The sequence below is a fragment of the Rhinolophus ferrumequinum genome, chromosome 24 (assembly GCF_004115265.2).
Source record: "Rhinolophus ferrumequinum isolate MPI-CBG mRhiFer1 chromosome 24, mRhiFer1_v1.p, whole genome shotgun sequence".
Lineage (NCBI taxonomy): Eukaryota > Metazoa > Chordata > Mammalia > Chiroptera > Rhinolophidae > Rhinolophus > Rhinolophus ferrumequinum.
Genome location: NC_046307.1, coordinates 38295432 through 38323044, shown reverse-complemented (window position 1 = coordinate 38323044; position 27613 = coordinate 38295432). Strand labels below are relative to the sequence as shown.

The 27613-nt window shown below is 47.7% G+C and overlaps 1 protein-coding gene across 2 annotated transcripts in view; it reads left to right on the top strand.

Annotated features, from left to right (window-relative positions):
• SH3PXD2B (SH3 and PX domains 2B) overlaps positions 1 to 27613 on the top strand; it is an 86379-nt gene that overhangs the window by 45659 nt on the left and 13107 nt on the right. The window contains exons 5-10 of one of the 2 annotated variants that reach the window (XM_033096329.1): positions 8898 to 8989; positions 12949 to 12974; positions 18306 to 18440; positions 21111 to 21215; positions 22795 to 22878; positions 25340 to 25457. In XM_033096329.1, coding sequence (XP_032952220.1) covers positions 8898 to 8989; positions 12949 to 12974; positions 18306 to 18440; positions 21111 to 21215; positions 22795 to 22878; positions 25340 to 25457 — 560 coding nt within the window. The remainder of the gene's footprint in view (positions 1 to 8897; positions 8990 to 12948; positions 12975 to 18305; positions 18441 to 21110; positions 21216 to 22794; positions 22879 to 25339; positions 25458 to 27613) is intronic. The other variant, XM_033096330.1, reaches the window with a different exon arrangement.

Sequence of the window (27613 nt, the reverse complement as noted above, 5' to 3'; positions counted from 1 at the left end):
TACCAAGAAATTCAATAGGAAAAGATAATCTTTTTAACAAACAATGTATGTTAATAGGATATCCATATGCAAAAAAAAATTAAGTTGGCCCCTTAACTCACATCATGCACAAAAAAGTGAACTTGAAGTGGATTGTAAGCCTAAACATAGGAGCTAAAACTTGTAGAAGAAAATATAGGAGAAAAATCTTCATGACATTGGTTTAGACAAAGAGTTCTTAGGTACGATACCAAAAGAGAAAAATGGATAGATTTGACTTCATTAAACTTACAAACTTTTGTACTTTGATACCATGAAGGAAATGAAAAGACATGTCACAGATTAGGAGAAAATATCTATAAATCATGCATCCGTTAAAGGACTTGTATGAAGACTGTATAAAGGACCTTAGGACTCAGTAATGAAGACAACCCAGCTTCAAACCCGACAGAAGATTTGAATGGAAATTTCATCCAGGAAGATATACAATGGTTAATCGGCACATGAAAAGGGGGTTCAGCATCATTAATCATTAGGGCAATGCAAAATAAAACTATAACGAGATACCTCTCCAGCCACTAGAATGGCTATAATCAACAGGTCAGACAAGACCGAGAGTTGGTGAGGATGTGGAGAAACTAGGACCCTCATTCCAATGGGGATGTGATGGGGAAGCCACTTCGGAAAACAGTTTGGCAGTTTCTTCAAAAGTGAAGTTTATCATATGATCCTTCCTAGATTTATACTCAAGAGAATTAAGCACTTATGTCCACACAGAGCTTTGGATGCAAATGTTCATAGCGGTATTAATTCATAATAGCCCCAAACTGGAAGCAATGCAAATGTCCATCATCTGGTGAATACACAAAACGTGGAGTAGCCATGCAACAGACTAGTATTCAACAATAAAATGCGGTGAAGTACCTATAAATGTTGCAGCATGGATAAATCTCAACAACCTAATGCTAAATGAAAGACTACAGATTGTATGATTCCATTTATCTGAAATGTGCAGAAAAGGCAAATGTATAGAAACAGAAAGCAGATTAGGGGTTTCCTGGGCCTGGGAACAGAGGTAGTTGCGATGGACTGTGACTTAGATGGGGGAAAATCTTTGAGGTGATAGAAAAGGTCTGAAACTACACAGTGGTGATGGCTGCGCGACTCTCTAATTTACTAAAAATCATTGAATTGTGTGCTTATAACCGGTGAGTTTTATGGTACATAAATTATACTTCAGTGAATCTAAGAAAACCTAAAGGGAGGCAATATGGGGATATATGACCCCTCTTGTGGCAGAAGACATCAAGGAAGGGCATAAAATCCCTCCTGTTTGAGCATCTTCTCTTTGCCAGACGTGACCTCATTTCATCTCTCCAATAACCTGGAGAAGTAGGTTTCCCTGGAGAAGTATTGTTCCCATTGAGTAGATGAGGAAATGGAGACCCAATAAAATTACGATAACAGTACTGGAGGGTTTGATAGTTGAGTCCAGGCCTTTTCAGCCTCAGCACTCACATATCACTCATGGCATCTCTAAGAAAGTAAAAATTCAAGAGGCTGAAATAGTCAAGCATATATGTTGTAGAGGCAGATACATTCAGGCACAAAGACACTACTCCTATGTCCCAGCTCTCAGAAAAGTTCAGATCTTTTTCTCTTTGTTCTTTTCCAAATCTCTGCAGCCTAAAATTCCTTTGTCCAAGTCCTGTTGGCAAGAACTTTGGACCCTTGGGGTCACTTTGCCTGGGCGGGAAGTTCCAGCTGGTACCTTCTCCAGAAACTGTTGTCTCTAAGTGTGCAATCCTGCTTCTCCAGCCCCCTCCACTTCTCTCCAGAGTCAGTTTCCTCATGCCCAGGGCTTCACAAGCCCCTGGACATTTGATTTGGGAAAGGAAATTTAAAATCCTGAAGCCGTAGGAGATAACAGCAGCTGCCTGCATCTGGCTGCTGCTTGAAACCACACAGAGATCATGAATTTGCCTGGATTAACCATAGGGAAGAAACTGCTTATGTCCTAAGAGTCCCACGGAAGTTACCGCCCCCGGCTGTTGATGCAGCGTAAGAAGCAGAGCGGATATTTTGGGATTTTGGTTTTGGCCAAATTTCCTGGGCTTGGCTTCAAGAGAACTAACTGCCCTCCTGGAAGGAGATGAAACTATCCCTTTTGTCACATGGTCTGCAATGTCTTTTACAGACTATATAGGCTTTGACATAGCATTTGGTATTCATTAATGTCATTGTTATAAGCTGACTTAAGCCAATTTGATCTGTCACTATTAGCTTTAATACAAATTGGTGGTCTCCAATAGGTAAAGACAGATGAGGGCTGCAGATACCCCGAAGCCTAGTGACAAGGTGTACATTACAGTGGAAGAAACTTTCTGTTCTACCAGGTCTGTTATAGTTACAGTCATTCATGCAGTCTGGTACTGACAAAACTCGAGAACAAAATAGAGAAACCAGAAAGAGACCCATGTGTATCTGGATACTTCCACACTGACAGAGACAGCCTTGCAGATCACCGAAGGGTTGAATTCCATAGTAAATGGGTATCCATGTTTGAAAAAACAAAAAAGAACTGACCTTTACCTCACACACACATATAATTATTTCCAAGGAAATTAAAACCTAAATGTAAGAGGCAATGCTATAAAAAGGTTTAGAAGATAAAAATGGGACAATGTGTTTATAATCTCTAGGTAGAGAGGGATTTCTAAAGACAAAAAATACCAACCACAAGAAGATTCGCTTTATTCGATTACCTTAAATTTAAGAACTTCAGTTCATTAGAAAACACAATGAAAATAAGACTCGGCCACAGCCTGCCACACCTCCCAGCATTTATTATTGGGCAGCTCCCCAGACAGCCTCTCCAGTGGTCCTGGAAGCTCATTGAAATACCAGCTGTCTGTCTGATGCCACTTTGCAGGAAAGTTTCCTCAAGACAGATGCAGTGATATCCTGGTGGCAGGACCAACTAATTCTAACCGTGGGCAGAAAGTCAAATCTCAAGAAGAGGCAGAACACAGAGGCTTCATAACCTTAGACCTAGGGCACCGTTCAGAAGAATGGACAGTGCTGGCTCACCAAGTTCTGTTCACACAAGGGCCAGAGTGTCTGAGAATATTTCTAGAAGGGTTTCATTTCACCAGGAAAGAGAATCATTTCTAACAACTGTTATGCTAGTGAGTAATGGCAGTGGTGTTGATCAGACGTGAAGGTAGCTGAAGCCTTAATGTAGCCTTTTCTCAAGTAAGGACTGCGATTTGTCTTCTACTTGCTAAAGGGTTCATACCCAATGAGGGGACTTCAGATATGAACTAGATATCATCAGGGTGTAGCTTAAATCTAGCACACATGCCCTTGAGTACGTTGCCCGTGTTGTACCTAGTATTTTAAAGTCAACTATAGGAAATAGAATAGTGTTTACCAGACTCCAGTCACTTGAGACCTCCCTTCAAGATTTTACCATATACTATCACCTGTATTATTAATATTTTTCTTTAAATGAACTCACTTTTTTAACTTCTTTAAAAATACGTGTTTTAGAGAAAATGTTATATCATACCCATAATATAAAACTAGTATCAGCCACCATAAAAGTAAAAATGAAAATAGTGCACGAGCAGCAATGACAACGTTTATAAATCCAGCCCTTCCAGCCCCTGTTGCCTGCCTGCCCCAGGCTCTGCAAACTGGCTCTGGGCATGGGAAGCAAGTTAGAGGAGTTTTCTTCTAGGAATTTTAGTTTCAGATCTTATGTTTAAAATTTCAGTCCATTTTGAAATTTTGTGTGCAGTGTAAAGTAAGGGTCCAATTTTATTCTCCTGCATGTGAATAGCCAGTTTTCCCAATACCATTTGTTGAAGAGACCGTCCTTTCCCCATTGCATCTCGGCACCTTCGTCAAAGGTCAGTGGGCCATATGCATGGATGGATTCCCGGGCTCTTGGCAATGTTTTCACGGACATGATATCAAGAATACAGGCAACAAAAATACACAAGTGGAACTACATCAAACTAAAAAGCTTCTGCACAGCAAAGGAAACCATCAACAGTGAAAAAGCAATCTATGGAATGGGAGAAAATATTTGCAAACCACATATCTGATAAGGCGCTAATCTCTAAAATACGTAAGGTACTCCTCCTACATCTCAATAGCAAAAACAAAACAAAAAAAACAGAAACAAAACACAACGACCAATTAACCCAATTTAAAAATGAGCTAAACTTGAGCAGACATTTTTCCAAAGAAGGTATACAAATGATCAATACGTAGGTACATGTATCTGAACATAAAAATGTTCAGTGTCATTGAGCCTCAGGAAAATGTACGTCAAAAGCACAATGAGCTATAGCCTCACATTTATATGACGATGGCTATTATTTAAAAAAAGATAAGTGTTGGTGAGAATATGTAGAAATTGGAACTCTTGCACACTGTTGGTGGGAATGTAAGATAGTACAGCTGCTATGGAAAACAATATGGAGGTTCCTCAAAAAATTAAAACTAGGGGCCGGCCCGGTGGCTCAGGCGGTTAGAGCTTCGTGCTCCTAACTCCGAAGGCTGCCGGTTCGATTCCCACATGGGCCAGTGGGCTCTCAACCACAAGGTTGCCAGTTCAATTCCCCGAGTCCCCCAAGGGATGGTGGGCTCCGCCCCCTGCAACCTAAATTGAATACGGCACCTTGAGCTGAGCTGCCTCCCGGATGGCTCAGTTGGTTGGAGCCTGTCCTCTCAACTACAAGGTTGCCGGTTCAACTCCCCCAAGGGATGGTGGGCTGTGCCCCCTGCAACTAGAAAACGGCAACTGGACCTGGAGCTGAGCTGCGCCCTCCACAACTAAGACTGAAAGGACAACAACTTGACTTGGAAAAAAGTCCTGGAAGTACGCACTGTTCCCCAATAAAGTCCTGTTCCCCTTCCCCAATAAAAAAAAAAAAAAAATCTAAAAAAAAAAAATTAAAACTAGAACTACCTTATGATCCAAAAGAATTGAAATCAGAATCTCGAAGAGAAACTAACTCTCCCGTGTTTATTAGAGCACTATTCACCATAGCTAAGATGTGGAAACAACCTAAATGTGGTATATACATACAGTAAAATACTATTCAGCCTTTAAAAAGAAGTAGATTCTGCCATATGTGACGATGTGGATGACTGTTGAGGACATTATGCTGAGTGAAATAAGCCAGTCACAGAAAAACAAATACTGTATGATTCTGCTTGTATAAGGTATCTAAAATAGTCAAATTCACAGAATCAAAGAGCTAAATGGTGGGTGCCAGGGGCTGGGGGAAGACGGAAATGGGGAGTTACTAACCAGCAGTCATAACATTTCAGTCAAGCAAGATGGGTAAACTCTAGAGGTCTGCTGTACAACAGCCAACTTCTGTATTGAATACTTAAACATTTGTTAAGAGGGTAGATCTCATGTTAAGTGTTCTTACCCCAATAGAATAACATTTTAAAAATATATAGAGAAGTGTTAACTCTCTGGGACATTCTTTCTAAAGTTAAAGAGGATTGAAAGAGTCCTGAGAAACCACGAGCTTGCTCTCTAATCCAGGTGTTGTCATTTAACAATCATCTTGCTGACTGCAGAATCACCTCCGGGAATCAGCTCACTGTGGTACTTGCTACAGACCTGAAAGCCAACGGATTAACTTAATGTTTATCAAGCACCTAGCATATGATGGAAGCCTTATAGCCACTTCCTCACTTAATCTGTAGCACAACCCTCCAAGATGGGTGTTAGTTGTTTCCATTTCACAGATGAGCAAAACTGAGGCTCAGAGAGGTGATGGGATATGACCAGAGCCAGAATTAGGAGCTGGATCCGCCTGACCTTTTACCGTTACCCTCAGCAAGCTGAACTTGCTCTCCTCACCTCTCTATTTGGCCCTGCATCAACCACCCACATCTGACCACAGGACCAGGATTCCATCTAGGACAGAACCGAGTTTTCCTGAACTGTGGTTCTTTGTCATTACTGACCAAATACAAGACAATTCTGGAAGATTTCAGAAGCAGAATTATTTCTGTGCCCCAGGTCATGTTTTTACTGTTAGCCTGTCCTTCCAAAATGAAAGAGGCAAACATCAAAGCATTCAGTGCTGCCTTTTATTAGTAACTTGGCTTTATTTTATGGTTTGGGGGTTTGGTTTGGCCTTTCCTTCCCAGGAATTGCTCAAAACCAAAAGAGAACTTGGCGCTGTCGGGAGGTTTCCGTGGGCCTCATTGTCCCTCCCTTCACTGGTCCATTCAGGGTCTCTACCCACTTCAGCAAGGAGCACCCTGGGAGGCCTGCTCCAGGCAGAGACCACGGCCACCATAGGGCCCACCCAGCTCTCCCCAAACAGGGCTACAGGGCCACATCCAGGCTTCTTCCTCCTGTCACTTAACCAGTGACTACTTTGGATCGGGTCTCAGGGTCTCTGTGGCACTGTGGGCATGGAGGGAGATGCAGGAGAAACAGCTGCACAGCCCGGCCCTTTGTGGATGTGCAGTACGGGAGCTAGAGCTCTCAAGTCCAGGTCACTTCACCAGAGCCTCCGTTTCCCCAGCTCTAACATGGGCCAGTCCCCCACCCCCAGGAGTATACGAAGCAGTGCAGACGACAGCATTTCGGAGGCTATCAAGTGCTGAGCCAACATAAGCGATGTTGTTACTGCAGTCTGGGGGGAGCCACAAGATTTCTGCACGCAAAGCAGCCAGGACACTCCGCAGTCCAGCATATAATCAGCTCCTTCATTATGTGGTTCCAACTGCCAGAGCTGCAGGATTTCAAAGGAAAGAGACCCACGAGGGGCCCGGGACAGCAGCTGGTCCTGGGCAAGAGAATGAATACTTGCTGTTCCAAAGCAGGAAGAGAAGGGGGTCAGAAATGGGAGGCGCGAAATGTCTGCTCTCCATCTTGGGCACTCTACCTCTGGTCTGGAAAAGCTCAGTCCCTGGGGATTTGCTATAGACCAGGAGTTACTTCAAGGTTAATAAAAAGCTCAATGAGGTCAGCACCTTATAAATACCAGGTCAGCATCCTTCACCCCAGAAGGATAGCGAGTGGACAGTGACCATGGAAGGCACCCCACTAAAACGTGTCCACCCACATCACAGGTTTTCCCACTTTAGGTCTGGGGCAGGTCACACCTGGGGATAGGGAGTGGCTTAGAGTCAGAGCCTGACTCAAAGGTCATGTAAGGTCAGCAGCCCAGTGACCCTCGATCGGTGGATGAAGAAACAAAATGTGGTCGAGCCATATAGTGAGATATTACTTAGCATTGCAAAGGAAGGAAATTCCAACATATGCTACATGGATGGACCTTGAAGGCACTACACTAAGTGAAATAAGCTGGTCACAAAAAGAGAAATACTGTATGATTTCATTTACATGAGGTCCCTAGAGTAATCAAATTTATATAAGCAAAGTAGAATAGTGGTTGCCAGGGGCTGGGGGTATCAATATTTAATGGGTACAGAGTTTCAGTTTTGCAAGATGAAAAAAGCTCTGCAGACGGATGGTGGTGAGGGTTGCACAACAATGTGAATGTACTTACTGCCACTGAACTGGACACTTGAAAGTGGTTAAGATGCTAAATTTTAGGTTATGTGTATTTTTCCACAATTAAAATTTTTTAAGAAGTGGAAAAATTATGTAGGGTCAAAATACGCTGAAACTGCAGAAGGTGCCACATTGGAGACCCCATCCATCTCCCCGTCGTCGCCCGGTGGCAGGGTTGCAACATCACGGGGAGGGGAGCTTCTGGAGGCTCATTGTATAGAAAATACAAGGTGGGTCTTTCCCACCCCCACCTCACACTCAGCAGGGCAGGAAGGCACATGAGAGGCACCGGGGAACAGGCCTTGTGCAGAGAGAGCAGGGTCCCGCCTCACTCCAGTGTGTCCACTGATGGATGAAATGGCTGGCAGTGCGTTTAACTTCGTGGTCTGCACAGACACTGCCCCTGCACAGAAGTTTATAATAAAGTGTGTGCAGGAACCATCTCTACTGGACTCGGATCTGAATCCCCAAGACCTGGGCCAGAGGAGGCTTAAGTAAATATTTGTTAAACTGAGCTGTTTATTCATTGTGGAACCACGTGTTAGTTTCAGGTCCTTTCATGATTGCATATACCCTGTACTTCTCTCCTATTTGGCACACAAACCAGTGCAGTGCAGGGCATAACGAAAATGTCCACTGAATCATTGAATGAATGAATACCTGTTGGTAGATAAACCGGCACAAAAATGCCTAGTCCCACCCTGCCCCCCGCCTCCACCTCCTCATCCTCCTCATGGCAGAGACAGTTGAGGCTTCTTTAACTGATGAGCTGATGGCCTTGGGCAGTGGGAGGTCCTGATGTTTCAACCTCATTAACCTGGAAACTAACCTCTATCCAAATTACAAAACAGTCCCTTCACTTTAACACTTCAGATCCATGAGTTAGGACATACGTTCAGGCACACCAGAAACAACCTAAATGTTTATCAGTTGGCAGCTAGTTGAGTAAGGTGTGATATGTCTGTACAGTAGACACCCATTGTTCAGCATAGACAGGTAGCAGAATAATGACATGGCATGAAGTTCACAATTTATTGTTTTGTCTAAGTATGTATGTTTTTGTCCAGATATGCCTGTAATGTAAATGTGTATATACACACAGTGTGTGTTTGTGTGTGTGTGTGCGCACGTGCAGTCACCAAACCAGCAGCAGCAGCACTAGGGAACTTGTTGGAAATGCACAGTCTCAGGCCGCACTGCAGACTTGAATCAGAAAATCTGGAGGTGGGATCCAGCATCTGTGTTCTAACAAGCCCCAGTGATTCTGCTGCCTGCACAAGTTGGAGAAACCCTGGCTGATGGTAGTTCTGACACCCCTTTCCTTCCTTTGGACTCACCTGTGTCTCTTCTCCAGGCCTTGATCCAGCTGCCCCCCTATATCTCTCAGTGTGATGAGGTGCTGCAGTTCTTTGAGACAAGACCCGAGGACCTGAATCCGCCCAAAGAGTAAGTTGGTTTGTGGAGCTCCCCTGCGTGTGCCCTCGCTGCCCTCCCTCTTGTCCAGCCAGCCAGCTCCAGGAGGAACTGGAGGAAAGCAAAGGAAAAATTAACATGGATTCCATTGAGTGAGCCCCATTGGGCCTCACTTCATGTAGCCTTCATGGTCACTTAGGTGGGTTACAACAGTCGAGTTTAACAGGTCCAGGACGCTGGCTGAGTGCACGCCGGCACCCCCTAACAGCCGTGCTTCCACGGCACGTAGTGTTGGAATAGAGGAGACACCCCCAGAGGTAGGCACCGAGGCAGATGTGCTTGGGACGATTAGAAACGTGGACGAAAGAGTGACCAAGACCTGTTCCAGGTCCCATCACCAGTGAGTGCCAGGGCCGGGGTTGGAGGCTGCTGGGCAGGCTGCACAGCTGTCCAGAATGCCCACCACAGCCCTGCCTCCCGCTCACTTCTCCCTGCACATGCCTGCTGGTGCATATCCCCAGCCTCTCAGTGCACGTCCCAGATTCTCAACATGCAGTGTGCCAGCCTTTACACACCAAGAGCTGATGGTACCAACAGCCCTGCCAGCATGAAACACTGACACAGTGTCCTGGGGGGTCATAGGAGTGTGAGCTGTCAGGAAGGGCCGAGAAGCGCCGGCCAGGCTCTGTTATACACGAGTGGGAACCGCCCCTCTGCGCTCTGGGACTGACCTAGTGCCCCAAACAGCTGTAATAACCCAGGCTAATGTTTGTAAAACAGTTACAGTGTGCTAAGCACTTTGCATATGTCAAGCTAGAAAGACTCATGTTGCGTTTTGGAAATGAATCTATCGAAATCACAAAGCTGATTTTTAAAAGTAGCCCTGCAAGGAGAAAGCATCAAAGAGCTTCAGCAAGTGGAATCAGGCCATTTATACATACACAGGCCGTGACATGCAGACTCAGTTCCAGAGGTCACAGATAGTGAGTTGATCACTTATCACTAATGGTTTAACTACCACACAGATGAGTAAACTTAACTTCCTGCAATAAACATATTCCCATAAAAACCGTTTCCTATGACAAGCACGGAGTGAACCTAGCTTCTCAGACCAGCACACAGACGAGTGGCCTTGAAAGTAAGGAAGACATTCCATAAGGAACAGTAAACCTTTGAATCAGAACCTCGTAAGAGAATGTTTTGCTGACCCATGAGACAAGACAGTTTCTTAAAAATAAAAATAAAAAGATGCATGATAAGTATAAATTTGATAATATTGGGCCTTCGGCCCATCCTGGCTAATGTGTCTGTTTTTGATGTCTTTAGCATTTGTGTCTAGTAAACATTCTCCAGTTTTTATCGACGTAACAAGACAGGGTAAAATATTCTCTCTCAAAGCACTTTTGTCTCCCATCCCCCTGGGCTTCCAGAGTTAGAATGCCACCTCCCGCTTCCATGCTAATTCCTAGGTGAATCAAAGGCTGGAGCTTATTGTCTTCAGTTGCCACTTCATTCTCTCACGAAACTGCCAGGTAAGGAACTGTCATTCCCATTTGATAGATGAGGAAGCTGAAACTCAGAATAATGAAAGACATTCGCCCGAGGTCCCACAGTTTGGAAGAGGTGGAGGTGAATTTTCCCCAGGTTTGCCTGAGTCTCAGCCTAAGCTCTCTGCAGCCTGCGTGTGTGCCTCCCACACGAGGAATGACCGGGGTTAGGGGAAAGAGCCTGGGTTTGCAATTGGGGTTCAAATGCCACCTGCGCCACTCGTGGGCTGCGTAGTCTTGGAACTCCGTTACTTCACCCCTGGGCCTTGATTTCCTCCTGTGAAATGGGACTAGCAGGACGCCTGAGTGGTACAGTGAGGAGTGAGAAAGGCTGCCATAAGTAAAAATTCCAGGAACTTGCCAAATGCTCAAAAGCAATGTCTGGTATTTTTTCTTTCTGAACACTCAACAGTAGCTGTTTTACTCCCCAAATTGGTCAAGATGTCCAGTTGATAGACCCTCGGCAGGGAGGATACCTTGACTGCTTTCATGCTTGGTGGGCGTGGGCAGGTTGCTTTTTGTGCCTCAGTCTCATCTTTTGTGAGGTGGGTCTGCTAACACTTCCCTCGCAGCACTGCTTGGGAATCCAGTGAGAACGTGTGTACAGGAGCACAAGGCAGGTGCCCTAGAAACCTCACTTACTGTCCTGCCAGAAGGAAGGAGGGACCCAACCCCCTGCCCGAGGGATTCACCTTGGGCTCAGGGTTCAGTAATAGCTAGATTTTCTTCTACATCATCTCAGTGTCCCAGAGACCTTAGCTTTGGGGGATCATGAACCACTTGGAGAATTCAATAAAAAGCTGCTTCCTTCTCCCCAGAAAAATGCCCCCAGTTTCAGGAGGTCCTTGGGTGTGCTCCATCCCAGCCAGGGGCTCGAGGTGAAGAACCTTGGCCCTGGAGCCCCTTCCGAATGTTAATGGCAGGCCGTCTTTGGCCTCCTGCTGGCAAGGGTGAGTGACGTGGGTTCCCAGCCTCTGACTAAGCATCAGACCAGCTGACCAACATGGGACAGAGCCAGGCCAGGGGCAGCCGCTGGGCCTGTGAAGAGTGAGTATCTTCATTCAAGAAGGACACGGGGGGATAACAGGGCAGGAGCCAGCCCTTGAGAGAAGTCGAGATGTCAGGGGTGGCTTTGTCACACTGGTGGCTGCAGCAGAACTTTCCCCGCTTGCTGGCCGGTTGGCTTGGGCTGGTAGGAGGACCACGGGACCAGGAATCCTAGACTTGGGGCTGCTCCCAGCGGGAGTGTCGGCATTGTTCACCCATCCAGCCCCTGGGTGTCAGGGGCCTGCCAGGTGCCAGGCTCAGTGCTAGACTCAGGGAACACGGGGATGAAGCGACAGGCGCAGTCTGTACTGCCAGGGGGTTTATAGTCTGCTGGCCAAGCAGCCAGCTGTTCCCCTGGGCACGTGATCACCTCCCTCCCTGTCTGCCTCAGTCGCTGTGTCTGTGGAATGAGATCATGTCACCTATCCCACCCACATCATGGGGTTACAGGGAAGCTGAAATGGAATAATGGGTGGGAGAATTAGGACGCGGTCAACGTGAATTTTCTGAGGTTGGGGCTGATATGGTGGCACCCCCACCATCCTGCGTGTTACGTTTGATAATTCAAAGGATTTTTCCTCAGTTTCCTGGAGCTAGAGTTTTATTCTGATACTTTCCAGGAGAGTCCATATCTTCACTTGCATGGGAATAATAGTCGTGCTGAGGCTTGGGTAGATGACGTGTGTGCTGTGCTTGGTGCAGTGCCTGGCACACAGTAGGTTCATGGCCAGTTTTCAAAGCTCCTTGGTTGTCAGGGCCAAGATGCTTGGGTTTTGCAATCTTTCCGAGACGGTAACAGAGAAGCCAATTGGTCTGTGTGATTGCCATAAGTCTCCAGAAGGAGTGGGCACCACATGGAGATGCTTGTTCTCATACAAGGTCAAAGTCACAGGATGTCCAGAAGCTCTCCCTTCCCCCAGCAGTGCGTCAGCTCATCCAAATGCCTTCATTCCTCAAATATCCCAGTTGTAGTGTGTTCCACTTACCACTTACCATCAAGTGCTTTCTGCTCCATGTCTTAGGACCCCACGAAGTGGGACCGGGCCTCTGCTGGGCCTGACGAGGTGGGCATCAGGCTCCGTGCAGTGTGGGGACCTAACTCTTGCTTTCAGACTGCCTGCCCCAAACCCATTAGCTCCCCACCAGGGTCCCCTACTCTACAGATAGAGTGGAGAGCTGGTCCCCAGGGCGCCAGAGCACTTACCAGGCAAAAGGAGAAATGAAGAGGAATTCATTCTTTTTTAAGGAATCTGGGTCCCTGGCGCTGGCTTGGATTTTAGTCATTGACTAGGGATGTTGTGGGCTAGAGAATCTCAATTTCCTATCAGAATAACTCGTGTCAATATGCAGCAGCTACTGACTCATCACTCTTTCCCACCCTCATTCTTTCCTATACAGGGAGCATGTTGGGAAAAAGAAATCTGGTAAGAATATTTTCCCTTTTCTCCTTTTCATTTAATGTTTAGCATACCTCTGCTGAGCTGCTTTGATGCACCAGGCCCTGGGCTCCACCCTGGGGATGCGGCCACGTGGGTGGGTGGGTGGGTGGGTGGGTGGGTGGATGGATGGATGGATGGGTGGGTGGATGGATGGATGGATGGATGGATGGTGGATGGATGGGTGGGTGGATGGATGGATGGATGCTTGATGGATGGGAGGGTGGGTGGGTGGATAGATGGATGGATGGATGCTGGATGGATGGGTGGATGGATGGATGGATGTTGGATTGATTGGTTGGTACCCCATCTTGTTCCCCAAAAAGAAGGATTGGAAATTATTTCATGCTATACCTAAAGAACAACAAAGTGGATGAGACCTGAGAATGCCTTGGAGGGGCAGGGAAGAGAGACAGCTTCCTAACCACGCTGAAGGATATTACATACTTGTATTCTGCTTTAGACAAAGGAAGGTGGTAACTCAGAGCTAAGAGCATTTTTCTCAGGTGTCAGGGAGGGGTCAGAAAGGAGGGCCCCTGGGTCTTGAAGGGGAGCAGGAGCTTTTCCACAGTGAAGGCCATTCGAGGCTGAGGGGACAGCACACGGGCAGGGAGGTAGGACTGTGCAGGAGATTTGGGCCCAATCCATTCACCATCCTCAGCTCCAGGCCCATGCCCTGTACTTCCTTAGTCAGCCACTGTTCTGGGCAGTGACACCTCCTATTTCAAGCAGTCCCACAACTCACTTCCACGGTCCTCAAAGTTCTCTTCCTTCCTTATGCTCTTTCCATTCCCTGCACAGCACACTCTTCTAACAAGAACAATCGGGAAAAAGAGAAGGTGGCGTTTGGGTACGCGCAGAGGAATGGTTGAGTTCTCACAGGCCTGGGGTTCATAAATTTAGATTCATAGTCGCCCGACTTTTTCTTCCTCTGACCCAAGATCATCCCTCACATCTGCAAAGGCCCTGGCCCGTACCCCACCTGGAGCCAACGGTCTTCAAAGCTTCCAGAATTCTAAGTTCTTTTGTTTATCTAGGACGCCAAGAAATTTGAGGGGGTTGATAAGGGTGGGGGAAGGGGGGCCAAACAGAGATCCCAGAAGTAAAAAAGGATGCCTCATCTCATGGGCCTCAGTTTCTTCATCTGCAGAAAGGGGGTAACAGTAGTAATCCACCTTACAGGAAGTATTACAGAATTTGTAATAATGTGTATAAACCACTTAGAACAGTGCCCAGCATGTGCAGCATGCAATTCCAATTTCAACAGCTCTAGTCCTCGGTACAAGGCCTGTGGTTGGCTGTACAGGCTCAAGGCCATCCTTGCAAGGAATATTGGAGAGGAACTGGATCTCTTTGCCCCAAGGTCTGGCGTCTGGAAAGCACTCTGACCTCTTCCCAAACAGTCTGTTTACAGCTCTGCTTTCTTGTTTAATAGGCACTGGCCAGAGCCGTGGCATCCTGTTAGAGCTGCAAATAGTCCTTGAACCCCGAGGATAATAATATGTTTCTTAGAAAAGAGCAGAGCGGCCACTCGGGCTTGTCACAGAGTTTCTGGCTTGAGTGTGCAGAGACTTTCCTGGAGGGTATGGGTGGGAAGCAGAGAGGAAAGAGACAGCTCTGGTTTGTGAAACCAAAGTGTCCGGTCAGACAGGCTTGATGAGGGGACTGGTCTGGAAAAGAGAGAAGAAGCTCTAATTTGTGGCAACGACGGTTACATCATTCACCTGCAATGATGGGGGACAGGTTTATTTTTAGTTTAGCTGGGTGGAAAATAGCATCTTTCTTCATGCAGACGAAGAACCCATGCTGGGATGAGCCTTATTTTTTAGTTGACCTGTGAACACTTCCTTTATGTTAGAACCAGCCTTACTGGTTGAATTTGAAAGGGCTTTAAGGGGACAACCAAGCCCTGAAATTTCTGTGCGAAAATTCCGAGTTGGAGAAGGTTTATCTGTCTCCAGAATTTCCCAGTCATGGCTCGCTGGCTGGCTCCTGCAGACTTTGGCTAATGTCTGCTCATCCTGCAGGGAAAAAATAAAATAAAATTCTCCCACCAAAATTTAACAGGTCATGTAATTATATTAAAGGAGCACCTTTCTTCCTCATTTTTCTGCCCTTTACGTATTGAAGTATATTCTCATTTACTGACTCTTTGAGCGAGACTGGCAGGATAATGGATTTCTGGAAAGAAAATTCCGTTTTGCCATTACTCGTTGTATTGGTCTGCTCAGGCTGCTAGAACAAAATACTGTAGACTGAGAGGCTTAAACAATAGAAACTTACTTTCTCATGGGTATGGAGGCTGGAAGTCCAGGTGCAGCTTGCCCGCGTGGTTGTGCCCTGGTGAGGGCCCTCTTCCTGGCTTGAGGATTGCTGCCTTCTCTGTGTCCTCACATGGCAGAGACAGAGAACAAGCTCCCTGGTGTCTCTTCCTGTAAAGACGCGAATCCCGCTATGGGGGCTCCACCCTCATGACCTCATTGAACGTTATCACCTCCAGAAGGCCCCCCTCCTGATACCGTCACACGGGTTTGGGCGACAACAGATGAATTTGGGAGGGATGCAGTTCCATCCATAGCAGTTATTTTAAAATTTCAAGACCTGTCATCATGAATAAAGATGTGCCCAACTGGGAAATTCTAGGGTAGATTAGGCACTTGCTTCTTGAGGATATTTTATAGCGCTTTTTCAGTGATAAAATCACCCTTTCACTGTTGAATCTCCTCCTTTCTGCTGACCGTTTCCTCCTCTCTTATTTCCTGCGAGACCACAAAGTGACATTCCTTACTTAGGAATACTTTGCTTTCCCGCTTGCAGCTCCCGGAATTGAGCTGCGGGCATCAGCTTTGAGGCTTTGCTGTGACTGTGCATTGTAGAGCTTTGCTGCAGCATCACAGGCCACCAGCAGGTGTCTCCACCTAACAGCTAAATGCCCTGAGGCCTAGTTGGAATCCTGGCATTCCTGGTTTTGATAAATTCAGTTCTGGGGGTGAAATGGAGGCAGCGTGCTCTGGAAGAACTGGTGCTGAAAAAGCAACCCCATGTACTTAATGGCGGAACTACAGTCAAGACTCGGGCCTGGCCCCTGAGCGAGTCTTAGAGGCGATGCCGTATGCCAGCCCAGATTCCTAAACTCTACTCCCTGCCCTCCTTATTTCCTGGCTTCCTGTCTTGTTCCCAGTGAGTCCCTATTTCTGTCACTGCTCATAGTTATCCCAAATCCTCTTGGCAGCTTGGTTAGGAAAGTTGGTGCAGAAATGGAGTTTCTAGAAGTTTCCATTCATCCTTTGTTCTTTTGCCTCACAAATGTCCATTGAGTGTCTGTGCTGAGTGAACAAGATAGACATGGTTATTCATTCACTGTTTATTAAGCAACTACTGTGTGCTTGGCAGTGCTCTAGGGCCGCAGGGAATGCAAAGGTGAGCAAGACGTGGGAAGTAGTCTCAGTGTGGTAGAAAAGATAGTAGTGACCCTTCATGTGGCTATCGTGCCCGGTTCTGGTTTTCCACATCCAAAATCCACAGTGCCTGGTTCTAACAAAGGGCTCTTGTGCTGCTTCTGGATGTCAGAGGCTGGAGCACAGTGGTGTGCTGGGAAATACTTCACAACCAGCTCCCTGGTGGACAGCCCTGCTTTGTAGCGTTGGCCAACTTCCATGGTATAAATGCTCCCGCCATGGTCAATTTCCAGTGACCAACAAGATGCCACCCAAGAGAGCTGGGAAAAGATGCACAAAATTGCCTCAGTGTGCGCCAGCCCGCACACATCCCTCCACTGCTGAGGGTATTTGGTACAGAAATGTGGGGTTTCCTGGACATTTCTGTTGTTGATGGAAACCATAAGGAATATTTTGAATTAGGGCTTTCAGAAAACCAGGGTCCTACGGCCGCAAATATCTTCTGCCCTCCCACACATTCAGCCTGCCGCTCTGAAAGCACTGTCCCCTTCTCTTTGGAGTGTATGAACTCAGATGTCTCTTTACATTACCCATATTTATCTTTTTATTTATCAGGTGTGTCTTAGTACTTAACCAGAGCCTCACAACTCTAGGGGGCACCATCCACACTGCGTCCTGTGGAAACATCTCTCCTGGGGCTCCTCCCCCTGCTGCCCCTGCCCTGATCCAAAGCCACCATCATCTCTTGCCTGACAGCTCCATGACCTCCATCTGGTCTCCTGCTTTCTTTCTTTCCAGCCTCGAATCCGTTTTCCATGTGGCAGCCAGAATTACCTTTTTAAAGATGTATATCTTCACTTGTCATGCCCTCTGTAAAGCCCTTTAGTAGCTTTCTACTTCAGGGTTTAAAAACAAGCCAAACTTCTTGTTGGCCTAGCAGGTCCCGCCTGCTCTGACCCATGCCTACCTGTGTGACCACACCGGACCACTCTCCTCACTACTGGTTCAGCCACCCTGACCTCCTTCCAGATCTTGGAAGGAGCCACCCTGACCTCCTACCAGCGCCCTGTCACTGCTCAGTCTGCCCGCACTGTTCTTTCTCCATTCTCCTCATGACTCCTGTCTCTTGGGTCTCTGCTTTCTGTCACCTCCTTAGGGAGGTCTTGCTGATCACCGATTTATTGCAGCATGCCCTTTTCCGTTCATTCTTTGTCCTGCATCCTGGCTGTTTCAAGAAATGCATCTATCAAAAATGAATCCTTTTTTTTTCCTGGTAAACTTATTGATCGTATATACTTGTGTATGTGCCTGTCTTCCCAACTAGATTAGGTTACTTGAGGCCGGGAGTCATAATCTGTTTCATTCACTTTAGTACCCCCAGCACCTAATAAGGTGTCTGGAACGTCACTGGTGACTTCATGAATTAATGGATGAGGGATTTGGGATGGATGAAGGGTTGGTGAATGCCGGTCCAGGCCAGTCAGTTTCTACAGATCCAGCTGATGGATAGATGGATGGATATTTGCTTAGATGCATAAAGGTATGTTTCGTTGGATGCATAGATGGATATTTGGATGGATGGGTGAATAATGGCTGGTGGATGAGTGGGTAGATAGGTCGATACGAACGAATGAACGTGCCCACTGGTCTGTCTGCTTCTTCAGGGCAAGTACGATATCTTAATCAACTCTGCACCTCCAGTACCTAGCACCGTGCCTGCACAGGACAGGCACTTGGCTAATATTGGTGGTTGAGTGAGCAAGTGAATGAAAGAATGAACGGATGAGGTGACCTTGAGACAAGCCCTATAACAACTATGTTCTCTATTTGGAATGTCCTCCTGACCCACTCCACTCCCCTGGCTCCTGCTCCTTCATGGATGGGTGGTGGCCAGATGAGACATAGTGTTTTGTATCCACAGGGAGTGACCTGACCTCGGTGGACCCCATGGTCCTGGAGCAGTATGTGGTGGTGGCAGACTACCAGAAGCAGGAGAGCTCAGAGATCAGCCTTAGTGTGGGGCAGGTGGTGGACATCATCGAGAAGAACGAGTCAGGTAGGGACCTAGACCACCTCTGTCCCTGCCCAACGCTCCCACCAAGCCCCTAGCGTAGGAAACACTTGGGAACGCAGACACTGCAGTAGCCAGTCCAGGCGGTCAGCTTCTACAGATCCAGCTGATGGCCTCCTAGATGGCTGTTTGGTCCCACTTGGTCACAACTCACCAGCAGCTTGTTGGGTCAGATTTTACCGATTTGTTCTGAGGTTCACATTTCATGCACATTCCTTCTGGTTTCAAAGCACCCGGAGACGACGAAGGCCAGCATTCCACTGGAAATGTGCCCTGTTGATTTTCTTTGATTACCATGGGAGTCTTCACAAAGGCTCTACCAGCTGTGGGCTCTGGTGTGGACTGGACACACCGCCTGTGTCCTCAGTGTACCTACCCATCACGGGGACCACTGGGCACAGGCCAGGACTGGCACAGAATTTGGTACAATCGAGTCACATAGCCTGGGTTTCCACCTGAACTCTCCATTTCTCAGCAGTCCAGGTTGCTTCTTCTCTGACAGTCAAGTCTCTCATCTGCAAAATAAAGCAAGCTTCCACTCCAAAGGGCTATTACAAGGATTAAATGACATAATCCAGTGGGAATGCCTAAACCTGTGCCAAGCACACAGTAGGTGCTCAAAAATATGGGTTTCCTGTCTTTTGCCCTGGGCACAAAGCAGCCATTGGCTGCTTTGAAAAGCAAAGTGCAGGGAGCAGGGGATGAGTGAATCCCCTTCCAGGAAAGTGTGGCATAAACCCATTGGCTTTGTTGTGGCTAAAATGTGACACTGGCTCGTATTAGTGGGCCAATCTCTGATACCACACTGGCTAGTTAAGATCCAACAAACGGGAAACACTGTGTGTCCAGCAGCATGTGGATGGTGTTCCCATTAGTCAGGAGGTCAGGACTAGCCAACCAAAAGTCCTTCATTACTCAGTGTAGCAATTGTTATCCCTGCTTCACAGCTAAAGAAACCAGGACCCCACCCAAGATCTCCCAGCACATTTCGGAGCTTGAATTCCAAACCAATTCCAGCTGGCCCCAGGGCCATGCAATCTCAGATTCCTGGGAATGAGTATTTGCAGGTTCTGGGTGTAGCTAGGACGCTCTGTGGGGACAAAAGGAAGGAGCGCCCACTCCCCTGGGCTCCCTGCCTGAGGGAAGTCGCAGAAGGGGAGGAACCAGAGGGGGCGTTGGGGACAAGCCTGGAGTGTCCAGAGGATAGAAAAGGCTGAATAGTCAAATCTTCAAGTGGCCAACAAATTGGCAACATTTATTTTTAATTATATGTATTTTTACTTACCCAAGTACTACATGGATACATTATTCTTAAAGCACTAATGATAAAGTTAAAATCTATTTTTTCCACTGGCTTCAACCCCAGCCCCCTTTCTAAACCCCAGGTAGCCCTTCTATCAGGTTGGTATGACTCCTTCTTGGTAATTGTATACACACACACACACACTCAAACACACACACACATGCACACACACGTGCATGCACACACACGCGCACACACGTGCGTGCATACAGGCAGACCTCAGAGATATAGCGGGTTTGATTCTAGACCAGTGCAATGAAGCAAATACTGCAATAAAGCGAGCCACAGGAGGTTTTTGGTTTCCCAGTGCATATAAAAGTTATGTTTACATGATACTATAGTCCATTAAATGTGCAGTAGCATTATGTCTTTAAAAAGTGCACATACCTTAGTTGAAAAATATTGCTAAAAAATACTAACCATCATCTGAGCCTTCAGCGAGTTTTTTTTTTTTTTTGCTGGTGGAGAATCTTACCTTCAATTTGTAAAAAAAATGCAATATCTGCAATGAGCGGTAAAGTGAAGCACAGTCAAGCAAAGTATGCCTGTGTATGTGTGTGTGTGTATGACGGTCCCTTCCTCCGTCTTCAGAGCCAGCAGTGCTGCACATTCTCTTGCTTCCATAGCCAGATCTCCCCCTGACTCTTCTGCCTCCCTCTTCCATATTTAAGGACCCTGGTGATTACATTGGCCCAACTGGATAATCCAGGATAATCTCCCTGTCTGAAGGTCAGCTGGTTAGCAACGTCAATCCCACCTGCAACCTTCTTTCCCCTTTGCCACATAACATATTCATAGGTTCCAGTGCTGAGAACCCGGACGTCTCTGATGGGTTCTTATTCTGTCCGTCATAAGCTCTTTTCTCTAAAGACGGAGGACCTAAGTCTGGGTGAAAGGCCTCAAGCAGTTACATCTGCAGCCAGGTTGACCTTGACGTGAACAGATACAAAATCACATGAGTTACTAGGGTGCTGGCTTCAGTGTCAGACAGGACAAGTCTGTCACCTGGTGGAGCCTCCGTTGCGTCACCTGTGCAGTGAGGATGGTAACGTGAAGATGATATGAGACAAAGCAGGTAAACTGATGAGCGCCTCACACATCTTAGTGAAGCTCGCTGCATTCTTTACACTCACCATACAGGATCACCTTTTTCTCCTTGCCCGTGCTCAGGAGCAGTTTCTCATTAGCCTGTCTTTAGCAGTTAGTGGTCAGCTAACATGGCTAGCTGTGTGTCACCAACTAGCCTTACTCTGAGCAGTGACTAATACAGTGGCTGAATGTGTTATTATATTCTGACGCCCAGATCTCACACCTGACCTGACTAACGTCAGTCTGCACCCTCATTTTCCCAGGTTGGTGGTTCGTCAGCACTGCTGAAGAGCAAGGCTGGGTCCCTGCGACCTGCCTCGAAGGACAGGATGGTGTGCAGGATGAATTTTCCCTCCAGCCTGAGGAAGGTAGGCAGCAGCTCGACCCTCGGGCCTCGGGCTTGCTGGGGAGACCTATGCCAGCTGTCGCCCTTGGGAGGGCCTCCTCACCCAATACCTGCCTTTCGCCTCTGCCTCCATGTGTCAACTGCTTTTGCTGGTTCGGACTCTGGAGCCCATGGACACAAAGACAGGCCATGGGGTCAGTGCTGGCAGGCCCTTTCTTAAAGTCCTTTGGGAGCCAACCTGGGTGAACCTGGCCAGAGCAGGGCCCTTGCCACCTCCCCTGGAGTCCAGGAGGCCCCAGCCTGTTCGCTATCAACACGTCACTTTTCCTCCCTTGAATTATTCTCATGGCCAAGATGCCGAGACTGCTTCCAGCTCATTTGCAGGACATCTGAAGCCACCTGTAAAGATCTGTGCTTTCTCTGTTGGTTTAATGGCCCTGACTGGGAGTCAGGACCCCCTCCACTCACCACACGCGCTTCCGTTTCCCAGACAACTTTACCTACAGGTGTCCTGAAGGGTGGCTCCTGCATGTCAGAAATTCTAAGGCCCAACTGACTCCCCGCCCCGCTCCGCGCCCCGCCCCGCCAGCCAAGCATTCCTAAAATTAGAGTATGAGTTCATCTTAGCTAATAAACAGAAGAGTTTTGAAGTCAGACAGACCTGAATTTGAATCAGCTGCACCACTTACTGGCTGAGTGAACTTGGCCAGCAACTTAACCTCTGTGCAACTCAGCCACCTCCTTTAAAAATGGAAATGGGGAAGTCTACATCATGGGATTTTTTTTTTTTTTTTAATGAGATCCCACACGCAAAGCACTTGGCAGGAAACCTAAAATAATAACTAGGGACAGTTGTTATCATATAGCTGTGCCTTGCCTACGGTTGAATATTTGGGGCTTTTAGTTAACTGTTATGAGAAAGCACAAAGCCACTTAAATATATATATTGGATAAGAGGGTGAGAAGAAGGTGGATGTTTCTATGCTCAAAGGTTAGCGAAATAATTGTATGTGGTTTTGCATTTAGTGGCCAACAGCTGTCCGAGTAAAGCATCTATTGGTTTGGTTTGTTTGTGGGGCCCAGCAGGAACTGGGCTGCCATGGGGATACTACAGAATCCACCCAGATCAGGGAGCAGTGGTGTACTGTGTGGAAACCACAGCTCTCTTAGACAATTAAGGATGACTACCACAGGCGTGCCGGAAGGGGCTGATTATTATCCCCATTTTACAGATGAGAAAGTGGGCTCAGAAAGGTAGAGACACTTGCCCGGGGTCACACAGCTAGAAGATGGGAGCGAGACCACATTTTCCTAAGGATTTGTACATTTTTCTTGCCCCTGCCACAAGCACTTCTCTTAGGGCCTCTCTATAATCATGCCAGGAATAGAATTGTATCTACTGGATGCCTCTTCACTCAAGTTCAAGGGTAATACTCAGGAACTTGGTCCTTCTGAGACACCTGGCTTTGGCATAGACTCAGAAATAATTGCTCCTAAATGAGAACATGTGCTTGGTGCCTTTTTTGCCTGGAGACACAAGAAGTACTTTCTTCTCACCTCTGCCTTCTGCCCTTCGCCTCCACATGCTGCTGCCCGTCCAGTCTCATGGAGGTACTGGTCTTTGCCCCGGCCCGTGGGCCGCCGCCGGACCCTGGGGGACTTGTATGCCATCAGCTGGCGTCAAGGTGTCTGCCTCGGGGTTTTCTTCCCTGTTCGCTGTTTGGAGCAGGTCCCTGCGTCTGCATGTGCCTCCCTGCTCTGGGACTGCCTGTGCCTGTTGCATGTGAGAAACAGTGCTCTTGGCTGTGCCATGTGTGTGTTGGCATGTAGGTTTGGGGAAGAGGGAGCCTGGGGCTCTAAAGTTTTCCAGGTTAAAGATGATGCCTGGGGGCCTCTATAATGCTGAGCTAGTGACCCCTTCCTTTTGTTGGTACATTTGAGTTGCAAGGGAAATAAACCCACTTCAAACTGGCTTAAGCAAAAAGAGAACTATATTGACTCATATCACTGAAAAGCCCAGGGTGAGTCTAACCTCAGGCATGGCTGGATCCAGGCACTTGGAAACATCCTTGGGACCTGAGACTCACGCGGGCCACCTTTCTGCTCTGTTCTCTACTCTACTTGAACCATTCTCTCATGGTGACAGTATTTCTAGGCACCCTTCAGAGAGCCCACCAAAGAAAGTGCTTCTCCTTCAACACAAATCCCAGGATTGCTTCCAACTGACCCATTTGAGTCATATGCCTTCCCTGAAGTAATTACAGTGGCCAGGGGGATGACAGGCCAGGATCACACACCTTCCTCTCCCGTTAGGAGGTGGTGAGGTCAGACTCACCCAAACCATGTGGACAGAGGCTGGTAGTACCACCAGAGGAAGGGCAGCAGTGCCAGCAGGCACCCACCATGCCGTCTGCAAGGTCTTCCACTTTAAGCTTTGTTCAGGATCACTGGGCTTCCCTGGAGCCCATAGAGGCCTCTGGGTGCTAGAGAATCCCCCTGTGCAGTTCAGCTGAAGGGGGCCAGCCCCAGGAGTCCAGGGTCTGTGGGACTGACTGCATGTAGTTTGGGACCCAAGCAACACCCCTTCTCACCCAACCGTACAGAACTGTGCGTTCATTCACAGGGTTGAACTTTCCCACACCCCACCTTGCAGCCTCTCTGAGCTGGGGAACAGCTGACTGCTGTGCACAGGATATGTGCGACTTGAGTCAGCTCAGCCCCCGTGGAGCAGGTCAGTGGGCTAGATCAATAAATAAACAAACGCACTGTGTGTTCTCTGCCTCCCTCTGCACCAGCTGGGCAGGCCGCAGACAGCCTGCGGTGTTTTCCCAAACAGTCAGCCCCAACACACTCACCATCCACAAGCATCCACCCCAGCCCACAGCTAGCGTGGTCACTCCCTGGGGGCCAGGATGTAACCAAAACAGGAAAGCCCTCTGGGCTCCCCTGGGACACTCAGCTGTTCTCCTGCTTAGCAGCCATTGCTGACAGTGTCGGGGATGGCACTTATTCTCTTGCTCCCTGGAGGGCCCTGCCTGAGTGTGACAATGAGCAAGCAACCCTTTCAGCTGAGCCCAGGCCTGAGGGACATAGATGAAGCTGGAGGCAGCTCTCTGGGAGGGGGGAGGGGCTATAAGGGTGGCCCCTTGGCTTTGGGAGAAAGAACGGGGCAACAAGAGAGAATGGGGTGGAAGGCACCCCGGTCACATGAATGAAAATTGAAGCAGGCAGTCATTTTATATATATATATATATATATATATATATATATATATATATATATATATATATATATATATTTTACGTATATAATTATATGTGTATATGAAATCATTATGTTATACACCTAAAATAATACAATGTTCAATTATATCTTGATAAAAAATTAATTTAAAAATAAAATTGAGCTTCAGCCATGGTTGGATTCAGGGGCTTAGAAATAATTAATGAAAAATGAAGACCGGGTACCCACTAGGTAATGAAAATTGCTGGCTGTCTCTTTGGTAGTGATTTCAGCCTGAGACTATGTGCTGCCAAATCCAGCTCATCCCTGAGCCCTCCACCAGCGAGAGGAGCCAGAGGGTTTAACCCCTTCTGCCGTCAGCAAGATGGCTCCCACCCGGCTCTCGGGACTTGTTCATTTACTCAACAGTTACCAAATATGCCTGGTACCATGCCCAGGGCTGGAGACAGAGCAATGAACCCCTGCCTTCAGGGTGTTCATATTCTAGCACGGGGAACAGACCCGAAACACAATACATACGTAGAGTATGTGGCGTGTTGGAATGTAATTCCTGGTATGGGGCGGGGGGTAAACCTGGTTAAGGGGATGAGCATGCCATGAGTCTTAATAGTGCATAAAGCAATGTCAAGGAAGGTGACGTTGAAGGCACAGATTGGAGGAAGGTGACGATGAATATGTGAGGGATTCCAGAAGGATTGGAACCTGCCCTTTGTCCTGTGTCCTGTTGCTGCTTGCTCGAGGTCATCCAGGGCTAAGTGAGGGCCTGGGGGGCTGCACAGAAATCTCGGGAGGAAATCCTTCCCTCCAGTGAGCAAAGGCACCTCATGGATCACAGCCTTGGCCATCAGTGTCCTGGGACTCTCAGTGTCCTCGACTTACTCCAGTATCCCTTTGTCCCTGCAGAGGAGAAGTACATGGTCATCTACCCATACACAGCTCGTGACCAGGATGAAATGAACCTAGAGAGAGGGGCCGTGGTGGAGGTCATCCAGAAAAACCTGGAAGGCTGGTGGAAGATCAGGTACCCGCTGCCGCTGGGTGGGTTTCAGGTCACGTGGGCTCCAGCTGCACAGAGGTCTGGAAGCCATTGCAGATGGGGTGAGGTTTCGGCCTGAGCCATAAAAGGATGCTTCTCTGTGCTGTTTGGCTTCCTTCCCTACCCAGATCCTTCTCTAAAAATCCATAATAAGCAAAACCTTTTCCAAACACAACGAACCACAGATAGCAGTAGCCCTGTTGAGCAAGACTGGTTTCCACCTCCAGATGTTTCTCGTAACAAGTAAGTGGAGGCTGAGCTGCCCTGTGTGTGATTTCCCCCTCCAGCCCTCCTCTTAGACCAGGATGATGCATAACTCCACAGGGACTGGAACTCATCCTAGAGCAGATCATTTACGCTCATCTCTCAGAGTCCAGTAGCAAAGGCCTTTCAAACCTTGTCACAGCTCTTTTACCTGTATGATGAAATCAGAACCCCGTAGGCAAGTAGGGTGGCCAACTCGGGCTGGTCTGCCTGGGACTTTCCCAGGTTGAGTAATGAAACTCCTGGGAACCCCCTCCTTGGTCACCCTAGTAGACAGGCTGTGACTGCAAGAAATTAGGGCAAGAGAAGAATTCTGAGGTCCTTGTGACCCAGTGTCTGGACTGTGGTATGTGGCAGGGCATTAGGGTTATTCACGTGGGGCTGAGTGTGTGGCACTTCATTCATTCATTCATTCATTTATTCAGCACACACCAAGAACGTGTTCTGGGCCAAGCCCTGTTCTGGGAGTTGGGGAATCAACAGGGAGAAGGATACAGAGGTTCACACCAACAGGCTCAGAGGACAGACTCATACACAGTTACCGGCCAGGGCAGTGAAAGTGGGTTGGCGAGAGGCACGGGGAGTCTGGAGGGGCTTCCTGAGGGAGGGGAACCTCAGCACTGAGGTTTGAAGAAGGAATAAAGGCAATGATACCTAACGTATCATGAGTGTATATGCTGTCCTGCTTCAGAACAAATTGTCCCCAAACTTGGTGGCTCAGTTGGCCCTCTATCCCTCATGAGGTTTCAGTAGGTTGTCAGCGAGGGCTGCAGTCATCTGAAGGTTTGACTGAAGCTCGAAAGTGGCAGAACTAGGATTTGAACCTGTACCTCTCTCCCCAAAGCCCACTCACCACTGCATGTGTTGCCTCTCTGCTTATGTCTTTATGCCCCCAAATGTGAACTGTCTCATACTGAGGATGTGGATTGTATGTAGCCTGATGGTTTCCAATTCGGACAAGATTTACTCCTGCTCAGAGGGCATTTTAACATTAATAGACACCAAACTCCGCAGATTTCTATCTCCTTATAAATTTGCGTCCAATTATAAAGGACCTTTTTTTTTCATTGAGACACAGTGCTATTTACTTCTTAAACTGATTTTTGACAAGATGCTTGGCACTGCTGTATATCACTGCCAGTCCATTAGGTGTGTTCAACTCTCCCCGGAGGTGGGGGCACCTGTTTTGTGGGCCAGACCAGTGTGGTACTGGTGAATGTTTTAACAACCAGCTCTTCAAGGGGAAAAACTCTTACTCACAGTGTCTGTCAATGTCCCTGGTGTAAATACTCCCACGGAGGCCAATTTCAAGCTCCCAGTGTGACGTCACTAAACGTGGAGTTAAGAAGGGACGTGCACAGTTGGCTGTCACAAGCAGTGTGAGCAGCCCCAGCAGCCCGCTGATACAGACCAACCCTTTGGTCATGCCATTAAACTGGATTCCATGTAGAGAATTCAGTGATCATTACAGTGAATTCTAAAGGGAATTCAGTGAGCTGGTCAGTCAGGGTCCCTCCCGAACACGCAGCAGTTCAGTGATAGCCGGCTGACCCATGGTAAGCCCTGGAAGCAGCCTCCGACCTGCTTTGTTCCCATCTGAATGCGCATTTAAACCACACGTTCACCAGTGTGAACGGAGCCCTGCTCTGCCTGTGCCAGACTTTGTGCCTGGATCTGGGGCTACCGGGAAGAGGCGCAAAGTACATAGATTAGGAGCACAGACTGGTGCCAGCTGCCGAGGTCTGAGTGCGTGTCTGCCACCTCCCAGGTTGACTGGATGAAACCCATCGATAGCCATCAAGTCCATAGGACAGAACTGACGCGGGAAGTGCCCAAGTACCAGCTAGTAATACCATTATTGTCATCGCAGCCACTGC